General features: G+C 41.8%; 1 protein-coding gene across 3 annotated transcripts; it reads left to right on the top strand.

Annotated features, from left to right (window-relative positions):
* Nucleotides 1–1,900: 1,900 nt before the first annotated feature.
* Nucleotides 1,901–19,605, top strand: mpp4b (membrane protein, palmitoylated 4b (MAGUK p55 subfamily member 4)). Of its 3 annotated transcripts, none has more exons than XM_036128449.1 (22): nucleotides 2,876–3,286; nucleotides 5,158–5,240; nucleotides 5,311–5,432; nucleotides 5,560–5,637; nucleotides 5,713–5,796; nucleotides 6,336–6,467; nucleotides 9,252–9,333; nucleotides 11,016–11,101; nucleotides 11,230–11,304; nucleotides 11,372–11,568; nucleotides 12,575–12,633; nucleotides 12,729–12,746; nucleotides 12,819–12,860; nucleotides 12,940–12,960; nucleotides 13,094–13,108; nucleotides 13,317–13,358; nucleotides 14,587–14,760; nucleotides 15,649–15,729; nucleotides 15,846–15,939; nucleotides 16,032–16,140; nucleotides 16,230–16,364; nucleotides 18,880–19,071. In XM_036128449.1, the coding sequence occupies exons 2-22, from the start codon at nucleotides 5,183–5,185 to the stop codon at nucleotides 19,069–19,071; spliced, it is 1,896 nt and encodes a 631-aa protein (XP_035984342.1). In that variant the 5' UTR covers nucleotides 2,876–3,286; nucleotides 5,158–5,182. The 3 variants fall into 3 exon arrangements, with proteins under 3 accessions (XP_035984343.1, XP_035984342.1, XP_012732862.2); XM_012877408.3 differs by having other exon boundaries at nucleotides 2,885–3,286; nucleotides 5,134–5,240; nucleotides 18,880–19,605; XM_036128450.1 differs by lacking the exons at nucleotides 11,016–11,101; nucleotides 11,230–11,304; nucleotides 11,372–11,568; ... (10 more) ...; nucleotides 16,230–16,364; nucleotides 18,880–19,071 and adding exons at nucleotides 7,767–8,085; nucleotides 8,222–8,982 and having other exon boundaries at nucleotides 1,901–3,286; nucleotides 5,134–5,240.
* Nucleotides 19,606–19,651: the final 46 nt, after the last annotated feature.

Here is a 19,651-nt window from a genome sequence, read left to right as displayed (position 1 = left end):
AAAAAATGGGAAGAGATGACTAAAGACATTTTCACAGTTCTGTATCCTGATAAAATCTTGAAGCAGCTGATCATCTATAACTTCATTAAATTGAAAGAGTTACACTGTAAGGACTAAATAATAATGAACCACAGATTTATCAGGTTATTATGAGCTCTTTTTTTCTAATTGTCTCAGCAGTACCCGATTTAAACTTTTCGGTCCATGTGGGCATTGCAGCTCATCTTTCTGACACTTTAGGCCCTCAGAGTTCAAAACTGAGTCGCTGTAATTTGACTTTTTTATTAAGGAACCCCATTAGCTGTTGCCATGGCAAACAGCTAGTCTTCCTAGGGTCCACATTAAAAACATACAATTTCTCAACACACCATACTTTAGAAATTATCGGAGAATGCACAAAAGAACAAGTAAAATAAAACAGCCAATAAAACAAAAACAAATGAAATGAAACAGCCAATAAAACAAAAACACTTCAGGGCATCAAATGGAGTCTCAGATTCTTTTTAAAAGATAATTTACTGTGAGTGCAGCAGATTTACTGAGGTAGATTATTCCAAAGACGCAATGATCTATATATAAAATATTTCTTTAGAGCATTGGTTTTTGGACCTGGTGAAACAAGCTGTCCATTACTGGAACCTCTAGTGTTGTAATCATGAACAGAATTACTAAAAACAATTTGTAAATGTCTAAAAGCAGGAACATTACAGCTCATGACTGACTTAAACAGCGTAAGTGTATTAAAAAGCAACTTGTTCTCAACGGTAAGCCAGGAAAGGCGGGCCTGCATCTGGATGACATTAGATCTAATGGGGCGGCCCAGTACCAGCCGTGCTGCCTGGTTCTGAACAACCTGGAGGTTTCTGAGTTCACCCCTGGCAGCAGACGTCCACACTGTAGATCAATAGTCAAGATGACTTAAGACTAGACTTTGAACTATTTGACATAAAAGGGGACGGGCCACAAAAGAGCAACGTTTCCTTGCAGTACTAATCGCTCCTCCCATTTTCAGAACAATATAATGTGGTGAGACCAAGACAGAGAACAGTCTACCATCACACCCAGGAGTTTGGCACTAATTTAATTAGTCTTGGAGATGTTGAGGGCCAGTTTGTTACTCTCCACCCAATCATATTCAACATTCAGTTCTCTGCTCAAAACCTGATTGAATTCACTGCATGAAGGTACAGTATAATACAAAGTGGTATCATCTGCGTTTAGGCACTTCTGGCATTTTTTGTGGCCCAAGCTAGATCATTAGTAAAGATTGAGAAAAGTAAAGGACCTAAGCAGCTGCCCTGTGGAACTCCATACTCCTAACTTCTTCTACTGGAGAGGCTGCCATCCAGATAAACCTTTTGTGATCTAAAAGACAGATAGCTTTCAATCCACTTTATTAGCTGAGAGACTTAAATTTTATGTTTTAATTCTTCTGCATTAAAGTATGGTCAAGAATGTCAAAAGCAGCACAAAATCCAGGTACACAACACCTACCAACATAGAATTATCTATGGCTTTAGTCTTCAGTCATATGAATTATTGAAATTCATTAAAAGCTGATTTAGAATCCTTAGGTGTGTGGTTGATGTTTAGAGTTAATAGTTTTCCTCAAACACAAGATTTAACTGTGGCTGCATGAAATTTTACTGCCTTGTATTATGTGATGGTGCAGCTATGATTTTGCTTTAAATCTTTTTTTAGGTTATTGCTCAACCAGGCTGCTGTAATTTTGTGTTCAGTCATTTTTATTCACCCACCTAGAAGTCAAGAGTAGCTAATATCTTACAACTTGATATGATTTAAATTATAAATTAGAATTGAATCCTATGTGACTCTTTTCTATGATATCCAATGTGATAGGATCTTAACACTGATGATCAGCATAGATTAAACTTCAGCATGAATTAGTATGGATTTAGCTATAGTATAATATAGTTTTAGCATGATGTAGCTGTATATATGGAGCTTTGGCTTGATTCTGCATGCTTTTCACTTCAGTATTAAGTATTAGGATGACGTAGCCTGACTTCAGCAGATGTTATATTCGTTGGATTTAGCATCATTTAGCTTTAGTATGATTTTTGCATAGATTTTAGTGTGATTTGATATTAATGAAGCTACATCCTGATTTGCTTATAGTTAGTATATTTTGCTCTACATTTAGCTTTAGTACTTTGTTGGTAGTTTACCCTGAACATGATTTAGTTATCTGGTTTAGCATGTCTTAGCTGTAATTCAAAATTATTTATTTCTAGAATAAACCGCTGACGTGATTTAGTTTCAGTGTGATTTAGCACATTTTGAGTTTGGTATGATTTAGTCTTATTGCTTTAGCTAAATCTTTATATTTCTCACTTGGTAGAGCTGTAGTTAAACATCTGTTTTGCTTTAGTATTTAAAAACTTTGCCTTAAGCACAGTTTAGTTTTCATGATTTAGCATAATTTAGCTTTAGTATCATTTAGCCTTACTATTTAACGACCTGTATGCTTAGCAATATATAGCGTTAGCATAATTTAGTATAGACTTATTTTTGGCATATTATGTACTTACTCTGAACATGATTAGCATGATTTATATTGTATAAGGTGAGCATCCATCTAACGTAGCATGACTATAACCATGGTAGCATGATTTAGCTTTACTTACTTTTAGCGTCTTTAGCCATGCTGTCAAATTTGCACTACATTTCATAAACTCTGTCGATTTACTTTTTTTTTTTGAGTATTTTCATTGCTTGTTTTAACAGGTCAAGAGAAGGTGTTCGAGTGGCATAGTTATAGATCATGATCAGTGAGCACTAAAATGGTTCTGTTTGGGTAAAATGATTTTTAACTAAACAGGCTTCAGATGAGCATTGGTCCTTTAACTGCCTGAGGCGTATTAACAGATTTTTCTGTCATTACTCCTCTAATGTATCAAGTCTTGCTCTTATCCCTGAAGGGAACACCTTTGTTTCCTCCCTCCTTATCCCACAGTTTCTCTTGTGCGGTGCTAACAGCTGAAATGGTTAAGAAGATTTGGCAGCTCAGGCAACCAGCCAGCCGGTGAGGGAGGAACCGGCTTCCGGGGGCCAGAGGCAGGCAGCTCACTTGCCTGGGATTAAGTGGGATCGAGAGCGATTACAGCCCTCTCTCTCGTTCCCCTGTTGCTCGATGAAAGTGTAGGGCTCTGTCCAATCTCAGGGGACTATATTTTCCCAGCAAATTTCTATTTTTCGGCATCTTTATTGGAGGAGGAGGAGGTGGAAGAGGACTTGAATACCTGTAAAGACCCCAGGTGTAAAGGTAAGATACATGTTGTTTAGTGGAAGAGTTGGCTATGGGCCACAGGGATCATCCTAGTAGTGGTTACCTCTCCACTAGCTCCACCTACTTTACAACACTTTCCTGACAGGTCTGTCATCTGAAGCAAGCGCCACTGTCTAGGATAGTGATCGGACCTTTTGAAGCACTAACATCTTCCTGATGTTGATTCCTAAAGTTATGACCGCGGTGTCCAAATGTAGTTAGCTTTCTGGTGATTTCTAGTGGACACCGGTGTTTTTTCACCAGTCAGAGATTATCATGTGTTTTCACATCACATAAAGCATGCCATTAACATCTGACCCCATTCATACTGGCAGAGCTGGGACTGCGTGTTCCTGTTTCACCCTGCTTCAGTCAAACACCATGGATCCTTCTCCTTTTCCAGCTAGAAAGAACCGCAGTTTTGTAGATTTTGAAATTCACCAGATGTTTGGCCTTTTGAGTTTATTTGAAATATTGCAGTGTTATGGTTGAAATACATTTTAAATGGTAGTGAGGTTGCTATTATGCCAACCAGAGGAGGGTGCTGTGAAGTGCCATATAGAAAAGACAACAATAAACTGGTATCAGCGGGAAAAATATGTAGTACTGTCATTTTATGGGCAGGTTATGCACATTCATACATTTACCTATGTAACAAAAGTTTTATGTTTTTTTTGTTTTTTAAATAGGTGACTGAAATTTAGTGATTTTTACTTTAACTTTAACACAAACGCTAAAATACTATTTCCAAACAGCATGCTGGTCATTGAAAGAGACTTAAGCTTAGGTCTTTTTGTAAGTTATATTCTTAATATCTATCAAATTCATCAATTCAGTCTCATAAACTACTTTCATTTTCCTAGCGACAGAGATGTGTCTAATGTTTTTTCTTGCTTGTCGCTATGATTAAACTTGTAAAACATGTATTGAAGCCTCAGAAACTAAAGGTCTATAACTATTCCATGTGTTTAAGGGGCAGCATTTAGATTTCTCTATAAGTATATAGTCCTGTGTATGGTCTAACAGTTTTGGCAAAGATCTTTAATAGGAAGGATTCAAGGGGTCAAGTTTTTCAACCGCACATTTAAGCTGAAACTGCACTTGTAGGAGTTTACAATGACATGTCTAAACAACGATTGATCAACATCCTAATATTATTAGGGCTGCAGTCACATTTGGAATTCCCCGACACTCCGTTCTCGAGCCACTTTTGTTTTTTCCAAATCCCCATTCTCCCATGAGGGATAGAGTATTCTCTTACAAAAGACTGACGCACCATTTTATATTTCTGTCTCATCACAATCAGAGTCCTTTACAATCCTGAAGTCATTGTGTCTGCAATGCAATAGCAATAATGTAGATAGAAAAAAAAACAGGTAAGATTGGAGATTAGGTCACAATGTGACTAAAAAATAAAGGGAATGTAGGAAACCTCGTCTTTTGCATATTCATTTTCATCTTTACATGTCCTAAATACAGAAATGCTTACCTATTTTTTACAAGCCTTTGCAGCTTGTGTTATGCAACAGATGGTATAAGCAACATATATTTCATGTTGAGTCAGGAAAGTTTTACTTCCATTCTTTATATGTGTAAATATGTTTCTATAAGGGTATCAACACGTTACAAAATCTGACTGGGGTAATTTTTTAAGTCGCACAATGGTGCAGTGTCTGCTCCGTCACATCCCTCATAAACCAATTTCTTTAAATAATATCTTAACACAGTATGCTGAATGAGCAAACATTTTATGATGGAAAGAATCTGCGACGATGTCTGACCAGATATCATAGAAAAGAGTCAAACAACTTTCAGGTGTGTGCTTTAAATCCATTAATCCTCAGGTTTACATCCCTCCTGGTGAGCAGACAGGTGGTGGGGAGTCCTGGTACCATGAGGCAGGCGGTGGAGGCTCAGGTAATGAGCCCCCCCTTTGAACTCGGAGAGCAAGGTAAGGAGGATTCCTGTATCACAGGCTAAGCATGTGGTCTACAGTCTGAGCTGAAGGCTTTGCCCTGCAGGCCTGCGTCAGATCCTATCAGACGTGATCCAGGAGGTGAGGCGCTCCATCAGTCAGGACATTGATGGTGCAGACATCCTCCACAGTCTGCTCACTGCATCCTGGCTCCAGTCGCTCCTTAAGGTCAGAAAACAGGCCTAAACCTTTCAGTCAGCTCTCATAGCTTTACATATTTACCTTTCATTTAACCAAAGGTTCTTGGAATCTTATAGAGATGTCCTGATTGTTTCTAATTGTTTCCTCTTTTCAGGTTTACGAATGTCTTCAAAGGTATCTGACGGACTCGCCGGCTCCAATCCTGGATTATGCTTCTGGGCTCTCCCTTCAGGTTGGTTGTGTAGCCATTTTAACACAGCGGTTGTGTATCTTTCACAAGCGGAGCATGCCGTGTGTTTGTGTGCAGTTGCTGATGGACATCAGATCGCTGCCCTGCTGCTCTGAAGAGGCCAAGGAGCTGTACCGTCTCCTCCGTCAGCCCCACATGCAGGTCTCTGACTCTGATACTACCTCTGGGTGTTTAGTCAAAGCTTTAAATCATTCAGGTATTTAGGGAAAAAACAACTTTCTATAAAGGTAATAGAAAAAGAGCTTAAATATTACTTTTTTAGTAGCTATTACTATAGACTCTCTGCCTATAATGTGGAATAGGTCTATAATGTGGAATAGGCATAAGTAGGAATAGGTTGATAATTGCATTTTTTTCAGTTTTATTTAGGATATTTTAATATGGGAAATGTTAAAATGTATGTGTTCTGGGAAAGGTTATGGGACATAACAGCGATGTTACCGGCTGTCGATAACGGCCCACATGTTCATATCGGTGCATCCCTACTAATCTCAAAAAGTCTAGAATTCTTGAGCTAGACTTGGAGAAACCCTGATAATAGTCATGTTTGAGTTTGGGTGCACACATTAGACACTGTGGGGCTACTTAACACAAAGTTCTACAGTAGGAGACTCACTGTGTGAATGTAGACAAAAATACCAACGTTTTGATGCATCATTTTTGTGGATATTTCCTCTCAGGCTCTACTGTCGGCACACGACACGGTGGCCCAGAAGGACTATGAGCCCGTGCTGCCGCCGATGCCGGAGGAGCTGGCAAACGAAGAAGAGGCCACTCGGATCGTCTGCCTGGTCAAGAACAAACAGCCTCTGGTGAGCTGCTCCTTCAGCTCCGCCTAATTTTAAAATGCAACCGTGGTTGAAACGTGAAAATAGAAGTGAAGATTTTTACTACATTGAAATATTTCCTGTTTCAGACCCATTTAAAACCCAATCAGTTAAATTTAGTCAACTTTAACAGCAAGTGAAAATGTTTAATTGAACTATTCTTTAGTTCTTACCTTACCCTATGTTAATAAATATATAAAACTAAACTTTACTAAGCTACAGCTTAGTAAAATAGTTTTATTTATTTATTTTACATGTTGGTTAATTGACCCTTAATCTCTCCACACTTAAATCTCATCTAGAGCATTAAATTGCATGTAGACCATAAGGAGGCATTGCTTCCTACTGCAATATGAAGGCAGGTGACCTATCCAGTTTTTAGGTTGTTGTTTTTTTAAGTCAAATTTAATTCCACCAACAGAGACCACATGTTGGAATTCAATATTCTTACACATAAATCTTCTCTAGCACACACTGCTGGAAGGGGACAACAATGAAACAGAAGGAATTTAATGCTAATTTGTTGTCAGTGTGTAAGCAGTCACATGTAGACACTTTCTGTTTCCCATTGGGATTTATAAAGGCTTGATTACAGGTGCTTTTACTTTAATCATCAGTTTTATTTAGCTTTATTTTTTATTTAATTTAAATCTATCTATTTAAATTTGTTTCTTATTTTATTTATTTATTTAAAATGTTTAGTATATAGTACTGAAGCAAACAAAATATTACAAATTGATAAAGAAGACTAATAGCTTAATGTTAATTATTAAATACATTCATTGGCTGGTTTAACAAAAATATGTTCCATTAATGAATAGCTTTGCATACATTTCTCTTATTACGCTACAATAATCCTACAAATCGACCTTATAAAAGTTGAGTTCTATGTACAAATATTTAGATATTATTAATATTTTTACTGCCCATTGTAATTGATTTATTTCTTAAATTAGTGTAACACAATTACAATAGAGCACAAACTGTGATTCTTGAGGAAATACAGAGGTTGGATATCATTGAATTAAAGGCTGTTAGTTTGTATCAAAAAGAAAAAAAAACAGGGATCTGACCACAGCTCCATGAGGAACACCAGAAATAATTCGGCTGTCCAGATTACGAAATGTTCTGTGCTTTGAAGTCTTTGTAGCCATTTTACCGTTTAAATAGAAAGAAGTATATATAAAATATATAAAATCCTAACTGTTTGTGCAGCAAGACATGACAGGCACGTTTCATGAACCAAAAAAAAAGCATGTTTTCAGTGACTGTGTTGTGTCGCAGCTTTGCGAGCTGAGTGCTGCCTCCCATGCTCGTCCAAGAAGGTGTAGCTCAGGGATGGGAAGTAGCTGGAGCGTTCACAACGAGGAGACATCCGCACCGCAGATGCTCCGCCGTTGCTCCTGTTGTGACACCCAGAGGACCTGCGGCCGACCGGCTGAGCCGCCGTGTCGCCCGGCGGGACTCCGAGCGCACCTAGCGCCTGGACACCAGGTGTGCTGTAGCAGGAAGATGATTGGCTGTAGAGCGTGTTCCACTGATCTGCTCTTGGAACAAAGGTTGAACCAGTCGGTACCGTCGGTCTACAGCCCCCATGGGTTCGGTAAGAGAGACACGTCCAGAGACCTTTGCTCTTTTTCCCTGTGGAAACAATGAAAATTCATCTTTGCTCTGCCTTCATCCGTCCACCATCCATCCTTCCATCACCATACGATTCATATTTTCTGTCTTTTCTGGAGACGACCCTGCTGAAGAGCTTGGAGGTGCAAGCAGGACAGCCCCGTTCACCGGCGCGCCGCATCCTTCCTTTCTCGGTGGACCGTGCTGCTTTGACAAAGGCCCCTACCTTCAGCCAGGCCTCCCTCACAGGCTTCGTGCACAAAGCCCCTGCATCCGCACGGCTCCCCCGAGCCCCATGCAACATGGGCGGGTGCTGGAGGAGACCCCCGTGCAGCTGGCCAAGCAGGAGAGCCTGGATGAGCTGAGAACCACGGTGCAGCTGGCAGCCAGCTCAATGGAGAGCAGCAGCAAAGACATCAGAGTCCTGGGAGAGAGGATGGTGGCCGCCACGGAGCGCATGACAGAGACGGTGCAGTCCATGGTCCTCCTCACTCAGGTGGTGGACCGGCTGCAGACGCTCCTCACCACCGCCCGCAACGACATAAACACGGTGAAGATTTCAGACGCCGAGCAGTGTTCATCTGTGACGCAGCAGTCCAGATGTTCCTCCTCATCCAGCGCCGGCTCTCTGGAGGCTCCCTCCACCTCCAAGGACCCCCCTCCTCTCCCAGCATCCCGTCATGGATCTCCACCTGGCAGGGTCAGGACGAAACCATCCCGCCCTGGTGACCTGGGCGTGTCCAAAGGTCCAGTCACCAATGGCGAGCTGGATGAGCTGGCGAAGGCAGCCAGCAATGCCAAGGCATGTCGCTGCAACCAGAGGAGGAAGAAAAAGAAGAGGAAGAAACAGAGCTGAGAGATGATGCTGTGGCTCCAAACTGTGAGCTTTTTATTGGATCATTGCTTCATTGTCATCCATCATTTTGGAAGTCCTGTTTTTTTTTACCTTCATCTAAAAATGTGAAGCGTTTCCTCTCCTTTCCTGTACTTGTTTGGTTCCTGTTTTTAGAAAACCCTCCATTTCCTTTTCTCCTTTCATGGCCGCCGACCGGCTCCATCCGTCCAAGAATATGCCGACATGGCAGTTTGTTCAAAGCTTGGACCTCCATGCATAACAACGTGTCGTTTCCTTCTTTTCTGACGTTCCAGGGAGCGACCATAAAGAGAAACGAGATCACAGGAGAGATTTTCGTGGCCCGTGTGATTCATGGAGGGCTGGCGGATCGAAGCGGTGAGACACTTTGTTGGATCTGTTCTCCGGGGTTTTCTGAAGGTCTTTTTAAACTATATATGTGGACTTTAACGGTCTTCAGTCCTACAGGAATGTGTAGCCTCTTTAAAGATATCTACAGACGTATCACACAGCATATTGTGGTTTTGGTTCAGAGTGGACCGTCCCATCTCCACCTGAGCTCCTGCTTTAATGCCACTGTTGTCATCAAAGCTGCTGAGCTCTCTCATCTTTAGTGCAGAGGACTCCATGCCTCTGCCTGCGCTGATTCTAGAAACAGGAACTGACAGCATGTCCCCGTCTCCACTAATACATCCATGCATTGTCATGTATTGTGGAGTCAGTTGGTGAAGGAGAAGAATCCCAAATATCTCTCTCCACATCAACACTCTCCACCCCGGATATACTAGCTATATTAAAATATATTTCTTGTCAATTGAATTTGTTACGTTTCCAATGGAAGATTCTTATCTCAGCATGTAGCAATTCTGATATTTTACCGTTTGCGCTCCAATGGCTGTTCATAGCGTATTAGATTCTCTGAAACTGTGTGTGACAGCTCTCCCGCTTGTTCAGATTTGACCTGGCCTAAAGGAAAAATTATCCATAACCCCCGCCTTTATCAACATCCCCACAGCCGCATAAGATGCACAGAGTCAGATATCAGTCCTGGTTAGAGAGTGTTGCTGCAGGCAGTCTGAAGCTAAACAGGATACAGTAACAAAACTATTCTTGAGTTTGCATAGAAAAAGTCTGCTCAGCCACGAGAGGCCCAAAAGAACGTGAAGTGTGAAGAAATACATACGAGTCATGGATGTTAGCTGTCCAGTCTAGCTAAATGTTGATGGAACATTTATTTTTGCTGTTCGTAGCTTTTTAGCTGAATAATACGCGGTTTAAGAGATTAAAGTACTGTATTTAACTTCACTCCAGATCCTCTCCAACTCATTTGGGGGATCCTGAGATATTCTTGGGTCAGAAGGGATGGTTCCTCCGCTCAGCTTTTGGTCCTCTCAGTGGAGCGTGGCCATAAGATCTCCAAAGTAGCCATCCAGGAGGAATCCCAGATCCACAACCGAATCGCATCAAATTACTAGTTATGAAAAGGAGGAGAGGGGCAGCTCGACTCCTGGCTCCCCCTGGATGTCTGAGCTCCACCAACCCTGATCTTGTTCTTTTGATTGAGATCCATGTTTCATGACCACAGATGAGGAATAAAGAGAAGTAGACCTTCATCACCAGAGCAGACGTCTAAAGTGCCCGTGTTCCCACAGCGAAGTCCCGATGGACCTCTGACTCGGTTCAGTCATTAACCAAGAACAAGACACATAAATACCTGAGCTGCATCTGAGCCGTTGAAAGCTTTAAATCTGGCCTACCTTTTTAATTAATAAACTTTCTTTAATGATTTAATTGGCAATGAAATGTCAACCCAGTATACCACAGTTCTTATGTTTTGGCCATCCATCCATCCATTTTCTACAACGTCTATCTGTGATGGGGTCGTGAGGGTTGCTGGTTCTATCTCCAGCTGTCAGGGTGAGAGGCGGGGTTCACCTGGACAGGTCACCAGTCTATCGCAGATGTTTGGTCATGTTTCATGAAGGACTAACTGGATGACATCGTTCATGGCTTTAAACCAAAGCCTCAGCTTTAGTTTGATTCTGTTTCTGTGCATGCAGGTCTGCTTCATGCAGGGGACAGGATCATAGAGGTGAACGGCTTTCCTGTGGACGGCATGGAGCCTGAGCAGGTCATCCAAGTTGTGGTGGGTTGAATGAAAGTATCAGTTAGCTTTATGATCACTTAGACATCCTTCACATTTATTGTAGTTAGTCTTAACAGCGTAAAGGGGGAACAGTAAAGTTATTAAAGTTGTGTATTGCATCCAAACAGCAAACTCGGTCGCATGGCACCATCATGTTCAGAGTCATTCCCATCACAGAGAGGCCGGTCCACCACCAGACCATGGTAAGTCCTCCAGTATCGTCTGTTTCACACCCATAAATCTGCAGAGAACTGAAACCGTGTTCGTCAGCTCTACGTGCGGGCCATGAGCGACTACAGCCCCCAGCAGGACCCCAACATCCCCTGTGCCGACGCAGGGATGGGCTTCAACAAAGGTGACATCCTGGAGATCGTTGACCAGACGGACAGCGTGTGGTGGCAGGCCAGGAAGCTGGCCAGCAGCTCGACCTGTGCCGGACTCATCCCTTCCACCAGCATGCTCAAACGGTTAGTCTGAGCTCATAGTCAGATCATGTGCCACATGGGGAGGTCTGTAGGGGACAGTTCACAGCAGTACTGCTTTAAATATATCAGACCTTCTGATTCTCATTGGCCGTTCTGTGGCAGATCAGTTCTTGAGGTTTACATCTTAGGGAGTCTGGCAGAATCTTCTTGAGATTTTCCTCAAAGATCTGCATTGGGATGATTTCTGCCCTCTAAATGCAGCTTCCTGGGTGGATGTAATAATGTGTTTCAATGTTGTGCAGATGGTCATCAGATTTATGGAGGACCGATTTATCTTCAAATGTTGGTTTTAATGCAGTTTTTATTTTACTTTTTTTAACATTGTGTTTCTGTCACTCACTGTATGATTGTTTTAGAAATTGTTACCTCATATAATTAATTTTAAAAAGTGGTCCTAGTGTTAATTCTTAGGCTACTACTAACAAAAACCTGTCAGTTTAATACAGTCATAAAAAACTAAATACACCCCATGATCCCACAGCTTGTAGAACCACCTTCAGCAGCAATGGTTCTGTCTGATTTTTGTCTGCCTTTATCTGTATTTTCCATCCCATTGTTGGAATTGGGCCGGCTCTTTTTACAAGAAAGAATTATTTTCTTTGTCAGAAATGACTTTGTTGGACTGAAGCTGGGTTTGGGATCAGGGTTGTGTATTTTGAGCATTAGTGGTCTAACAAACGGGTCACATTGGACTGTAGAATGCCTACAGGCTGCAAAACGACAGCAAACCATGCCACCTCCGCCGCCGTGCTCCACAGTAAGTGTTTTCAGCAGACGTGGCACTGCGCACACATTTATGACGGTTAAAACTGATTCACATCTGTTTTCTGTATCGCTGTGATCAGAAAAGTTGGCTCACCAGAAATGTTGTGCTCTGTATTCGTTAAACCTTTTAGCTTTTCTGTGTCCTTTTTTCACGATGTACAAGCAGATTAGATTTGGATTATGAGATAGAAGAACTTTAAGCTAAACTTTGTTTGTGTGATAGGAAGCAGAGGGAGCTGTGGTGGTCGCAGCCTTACTCTCCACACGTCTGCATGCAAGTCTGTGAGTCTCCTGCACTCCACTCTGCTGCTGCCTCCTATTTAAACCTCTACATCAACTCACAAGCTTTTATCTGTTTTTCTCCATGCTTCATGCAGTGAGCACTGTAGATGAAGGTAAGCAGAGCTCACAGTGTGCTTGAATTATTGTGACACATTTCAGCTAAAGACCTTGTTTGTTGCTCTCAGAGGAGGACATGATGGCCATTGATGACAAATGTGTGGAAGCAGGTAAAGTGTAATTAGCACCAGCACATATATGTTTGCTTCTTCTCAGTTTAATTCTCGGTGTGCTTTGGGTTTGAAACAGACGAGGAGGCGTTTGAATCTGGTAGGTAAGTTTTTTTGGATGAATTTGTTTGTTTTTGAGCCTAAACTCGACTCCTCGCTCTGTTTCCTGCCCTTCATGGAAAACATTTGCTTGTCTCTCCCAAACATTTCTGTTTCTAACGGGGAAATGTCAGAGGAGCTCAGAGAAGGTGAGAAAAGTTCTATATTTCTTTGTCTTCCTGACTGCTGGCAGAGAATAAATGGATGAATTTCTCCACATATTTACTTTAGAGAAAAAAAGTTTAATAGTATTCGGTCTGTCATTTCTTTAGTCATGATTTCCCATTCTTCCATGTTTTCACTAACTCTACAGCTTTGCTAAAAGTTTCTTCTTTGTTACTCTTTTTCTGCCACCAGAGGAGGATGACTTCTGCAGCAACATAGAAGGCGTATACCTGGGTAACCCACTGAACTCAGAGACAACAAGGATAGAAGTTGTTCATTAGAGTGCACATTCTATGTTTTATTTATTTATTTTTTACTTTTCTTTTTCAACTAGTTCACACTAGTTATATTTTTTTATCTGAAAGAAATCAAGAAATATGTCACAAAAAAGAAAGAAACAGCAGTTGCTGGAAATTGATGACATCATGATTGCTACTTTGCATTTGTTTTTGTATAACACAAAAGCCACCCACAACAATCTATATCTATATCTATAGATATAGATAATAGATATGACAAAATATGGTGAAGATTTACAGTTGGGTCCAAATTATTTCCTAGTGCTGCTGGTAAATCTTGGTTTTAAAGCCAAATTAAGGTTTTGGAGCGGCCCACACATCAATCTGATCGACTGGCCCTTGAAGTTAAATAGATGTTGTAGCATGTGAACTCATAGCACTGGAAATACAATAGCTTGCCTAATATTAATGATCATCTTTCTTACAATTCCAAGAAATGTGTGCCAACACAAAATTTTTTGTTTTTCCAAACCAAGGAAAAGATCGTTTTAAAGCACCTAAAGCGGTGTAGCTGGGGCTCCAGGCCCTGTCCCCAAAGAGACACCATGAAGTGCATTCACTAACTTATTTTGACGTTTAGGCTGTGCGTCCACACGGATCTGGTGTTTTGGGAGACTATAAAGAAATATTTTTGAAACCGGGTCCCAGAGTGGAAAATCTTCAAAACTGCATTTTTTTAAACGATGATGTCATAGATTCATGTCTCTCTGTGCTGTGTGTACCTCGCTCTCACGAATAATAACAAACATGGCGTCGTTTAATGTAGCATTCATGCTGAATGTATTAAATATTGGCTTTGTTATGGCTGTCACAGCTGAACGTACTGCTCCACCTCTACAATCATGAGTTCTAGCTTGATCCAGAGAACCACATGAACCAGATACGTCTGGATCCACCCCAGAGAACAACGATAAAGAGAAAGCTTTGGAAAAGACCTGGCTTGTCTGTGCATGCCCCGTGTTTGTTGTGTTTTTCTGTGGCAATGTCACAGCGCCACCAATGGGCCCGGCATACCTACTACAGCGTTTTCACTGGTGCTGCGTCCTCTCGTGTGGATTGTTCCTTAATCGTTTCTGATAATTTACGAGGTTTGTCTTTGTGTGGACTAGTCCTCAATGCTCTTTCTAGTTTAGCCTCTGACATGCTTTTTTGTTAATGACCAGCGGGCTTTAGGCGCAGCATCCGTCTGTGCCGGCGGCGTTCCCACAGTACCACTCAGCCATCCTGCAACATCCGCTGTTCCAGCAGCTGCTACAGTACCCTGAATGACCCGTATGAGGAGGTGGTTCGCTACCAGCGCCACCCAGAGGACACACAACGCCTCATCACGCTCCTGGGTACAGACAGAGATCTGCGGTTTGAATGTCTGCACAATCTGGAAAAATATGCAGTTCCATCTAAGCATATCACAGGTCATGATAAAGAGGGATGGAAATAGAAAGAGCGTTTGGAAATATAATTGTATTGCCAGACTTTATACTCATCCTGCTTTCACACGTTGTGTCCTCTTTTCATCCATCCATCAGTAAATCTACACTACTCTGTCCCTTTATTTGCAGATATGTTCCCCAGTCCTTCCCTTCTTCCTTCCTTCCTTCCTTCCTTCCTTCCTTCCTTCCTTCCTTCCTTCCTTCCTTCCTTCCTTCCTTCCTTCCTCCCTCCCTCCCTTACCTCCCTTACCCTTCTCCCTTCCTTCCTTCCCTTCCTTTTCCTTCCTTCCTTCCTTCCTTCCTTCCTTCCTTCCTTCCTTCCCTTCCTCCTCCTCTCCTCCTTCCTTCCTCTCTTCCCCCTCTTCCTGCCTCTCTCCTTTCCTCCCCTTCCAGCGATTTCCTTCCCTACTTGCTCACTTTCCTCCTTCCTTCCATTCCTTTCCTTCCTTCCTCCTTCCGTGTCTTCCTTCCTTCCTTCCTAACTTCCTCCTTCCTTCCTTCCTTCCTTCTCCGTCCCGGTCCTTCCTCCCTCCTTTCCTTCCTGTCCCCCGTCCTGTCCCGTCCTGAGCTGTTCGCTAAGGTCCTTCCTTCCTCATCTTCCCCCTTCTAGTCGCTGTGTTTTCCTTCCGTCGACCGTCCTTCCGTGGGCCTTCCTTCCTTCCTTCCTGTCCTTTTCCTTCCTTCGCTTCCTTCCTTCCTTCCTTCCTCTCCTTCCCTTCCTCCCTTCCTTCCTTCCTTCCTTCCTTCCTTCCTTCAGCACACAGCACATTGAAAAGTGAAACTCCTGTCCATCAGGTCCGTCTGGTGTGGGTGTGAATGAACTCCGGAGGCGCTTGATTGAGATGAACCCAAACATCTTCCAGGGAGCCATACCTCGTGAGTGTAAAGCCTCCTCACGACAAAATGCATCATTACTGAACATATAATAAATAAATCAAATAAAATTGTCTCACACACATTAAGTGACATATTTGTTTTTCCTCATTCACCAGACACCACGAGAAGCCCAAGAGGGTACGAGGAATCCGGTAGAGAATACTATTTCACCAGTCGAGAGATCTTTGACAACATGGTCTACAATAATCGGTAAAGCTGCTATGTATCACTGTTTTGATATGTCTCTGGATTAATTGTAATTTTGCAGCAATGATTTTAATTCTGTTTTTGTTTTTTCACAGGTTTCTGGAGTTCGGAGAGTACAAAGGTAACCTTTATGGAACAAGCATCGATGCTGTGAAAGAAGTTTTACACAGCGGAAAGATCTGTGTCATAGACATAGAGCCAAACGTAAGTCCAGAAAGTTTCCCTATAGCCCAGTTTCAGGAGCAGAACTAATGATGTAGAGCAGAACTAACATGCTTTGCCCCACTTTTTAGGCTGTTCAGGCAGTGAGGACCCATGAACTGAGAGCCTACATCATTTATGTGAAGCCCCCACCTCTGGAGCGCCTCAGGGAGACGAGACAGGACTCATACATCACCACCAACTACTACGTCAACCGACCATTCAAAGTATGCTCTCCAGGGGCCAGTTTGGATTATTTGCATCTAGTTCCTCTAAGCCACAGAGAGTAGTAGTATTAGTAGCAGGTGTGAGAAAACCTAGAGAGAAGACATTGGTTCTGGAGCACAAGAAACCTTAACGACGTCCCACACAGGGTCCACTTTAAATACCAAAAAAGTACGGCCAATTTGGATGTGTCTGAAAACCTGTTGTTAGTTTGTTGTGAGAGATAGTCTGAAAATGATTACATCACACAGTCATGGGAAAAACTCAGTGCAACCTTTTCCACCTCCATCGGATGTAAGAGGGAAAGGAGCATCCAGGTGCTACCAAACAATTCTCAAATAATCTATCTTCATCCGTGTGACCACCGCTATGGAAGTAGGTGTTTTTTTTTTTTGAGTTTTGTGGAGTAGGAAAGACCATAACACTGAGGGAGGTAAAGAGCAGCAGCATGTTAACACAATGTGAAGTTGGTAGGACGACAGCATTAAAACCTTATGGGCCACTATATTACAATACAGGAAGGCAAATGAGAAAAAGAGGAAAATACATAATTACCCAATATTTGGGGATACATGGCAGATGTATACTAACCTGAATTTCAGGATGAAAGTCAACAGCAATACACTATTTCTATCCACCAATGCAAGACATTGTCAGTCTTTCTACACCTCGAAGGAATATTTAGATCCGCGTCCGTTCCGTTCTACGAATATCCAAACAATTAGAGTCCATAACAGGCCAATCAGAAAGAGCCTGAAAATGTTGCTGGTTTGAAGAAATTCCTTTCCCTCTCAAAACATGATAGTAGCGTGACTTGGGAGTTCAAAACTGCTTCTGGATAAAGGCTTTGGGAACATTGTCCTCTGGAAAGATGAGACAAACTAGAGTTGTTTGAGCAGCATGATTTTAGAAAACCAAAATCGGCGTCAGCACAGACATCTCATATAAACTGTCAAGCATGGTGAAGCATGGTGGTGAGAAATGATGATCAGGGCGATGCAGCAACAGGACCAGAGTACCTTGACCACAAACCATGAACTCCTCTAGATCCCTCTAGTAGGAAGCTTGTCACCTACTGAGCCGTTGATGGGACAATGATCCCAAACACGGCTGCAAAGATAAACAAAACTAAATCAACTTGTTGCAATGGCCCGGTCAAAATCCAGACATCAACCAGATTGAAATGCAGTGATGGGACTTTAGGAGAGCTGTGTAGAAGCTACTGTGTCCAAACCTCAATAAACTATTGCAACGTTGCAGAGTTCAATTCAATTCATTTTTATTTATATAGCGCCAATTCATGAAACATGTCATCTCAAGGCACTTTACAAAGTCAAATTCAATCAGATTATAGAGATTGGTCAAAAATGTCCTATATAAGGGAACCAGTTGATTGCATCAAGTCTTGACAAGCAGCATTTACTCCTGGGGAACCGTAGAGCCACAGGAAGAGTCATCTGCATTGTTGATGGCTTTGCAGCAATCCTTCATACTGAGCAAGCATGGAGCGACAGTGGAAAGAAAAACCACCCATTAACGGGAAAGAAAAACGTTCCCGTTCAGTGTGAACGGTCATCTGCCTCGACCGACTGGGGTTACAGAAGACAGAGCAGAGACACAACAAGAGAGACAAAAAAGCACAGAAACACACATTGATCTAGTAATCTGTTCTACATTAGATGGTAGTAGCGGGTGATCTGTCTTCCCTGGATGATGTCACAGTTAACAGAACGCCAGACCAGGTGTACCTACTATGAAGATAAAAGAGAGAGAGCAAAATGTTATAAGCTGAAATGACGACAAAAAATGCAAACTGGAGAACAGGAGAACTCAGCAGAGAGAGAGAAATAGACCCTGATGTCCTCCAGCAGCCTAAGCCTATAGCAGCATAACTATAGAGGTAGCTCAGGGTAACATGAGCCACTCTGACTAGAAGCTTTGTCACAAAAGAAAGTTTTAAGGTTAGTCTTAAAAGTAGACGGGGTGTCTGCCTCACGGACCAAAACTGGGAGTTGGTTTCACAGGAGAAGAATGGGACAAAATTCTCCCACAGTCACTCAAGACAGGCAGAAAATGACTACTGAGAGTTATTGCTGCTTTTGTAGGTTTTGTACTTCCCATAACCCAAGGAATTATACTAGAACTACTTATTTTTTCTACCTTAAATGCGTTTATTAATAATTGAAATAATACGTTTCAAAGTTACGCAGATGACTTTTCTGCGCTTTTCAAAACACATCAAAATAATGGTTGTAGGAAAAATTCTTATACAAATTGACCGTTTGTGTGTTTTTGGGTCGGTTTATTTTACGCACCCTAATGCGTGCTCTATATAATCGCTGTGGCTCAGCACAGCGATTATATATTTCTATTAGAAATGAAATAGATCAAACAAAAATAAAAGCCAAAATTTCCCTGAAAAGAAGATTTGAGTGTCAAAAAATGTTATGAAAAGTGCCCCCCAAAATCCCCCAAGTCATTTAAGCTGAAATCTAATTGGACTTTAACATTGAACAGGATGAAGACTTCCAGGAGATGGAGGAATCAGCCCGGAAGATGGAGGCCCAGTACTGGCAGTTCTTTGATCAGGTGATCGTCAACGATGAGCTGCAGGACTCCTGTGTCCAACTGCTGTCAGCAGTCAGGAAGGCGCAGGATGAGCCACAGTGGGTCCCTGCCTGCTGGATCCGGCCCACGGCTGAGTCGTGAGAGGGAGGGATTGGACTACTTTTCACTGGGAAGACAGAAAACCCTTGACTGGATGTTTGACGACAAGTGGGCCAGGAAATATGTAAATCCTTTGATCTGTATGTGTTTGTGGAAAGCTTGCTTAGGTCTTTAAGTCTCTTTAAATCCCAGATGACACAAAGCTGGACTGAAGCCATAAAAAAATCCCATAAACTGTGTCACTGTTTCCTGTTTTTTTTTCTTTATCTTTTTCTACTCTGCTGAATTCATCAGTTTGTTCTAGATAGGCTTTTGTGTCTTTGGCGGTTTTTAGATTACAATAAAGCGGTGTCCCACGTTGGATCCATTTTGTGAAAAGCTGAATCTTCATTTTCAGATCTGATTTGACAGACCTGCAAAGATGATCTCCTTTTCTGAATAAAGTTTACAATCTAGAACAATTGTTTTGTGTTTACTCAAGGTGTCTTGAGTTTTCGTGACAAAAAAAATCTTAAAAGTGAAAAAGTAGCTAGATACGTTTCTTTGGTAGTCAATCAACGTATAAAGGTGTTTCAAAATAAAATATTATACTTTGCAACCTGAACAGAACGTTTGAGTTTGT

This window comes from Fundulus heteroclitus, chromosome 24 (genome assembly GCF_011125445.2).
Source record: "Fundulus heteroclitus isolate FHET01 chromosome 24, MU-UCD_Fhet_4.1, whole genome shotgun sequence".
NCBI lineage: Eukaryota > Metazoa > Chordata > Actinopteri > Cyprinodontiformes > Fundulidae > Fundulus > Fundulus heteroclitus.
This window is presented reverse-complemented; position numbering and strand designations above follow the sequence as displayed.

What these genes read in the sequence shown, in the direction of transcription:
- mpp4b (XM_012877408.3), top strand. Translation starts at nt 5,183, where the DNA reads ATGAGGCAGGCGGTGGAGGCTCAGGTAATGAGCCCCCCCTTTGAACTC. An exon ending in CGGTCCACCACCAGACCATG is followed by an intron (nt 11,305 to 11,371) that starts GTAAGTCCTCCA and finishes CGTGTTCGTCAG; the next exon opens with CTCTACGTGCGGGCCATGAG. An exon ending in ACGCCTCATCACGCTCCTGG is followed by an intron (nt 14,761 to 15,648) that starts GTACAGACAGAG and finishes CCTGTCCATCAG; the next exon opens with GTCCGTCTGGTGTGGGTGTG.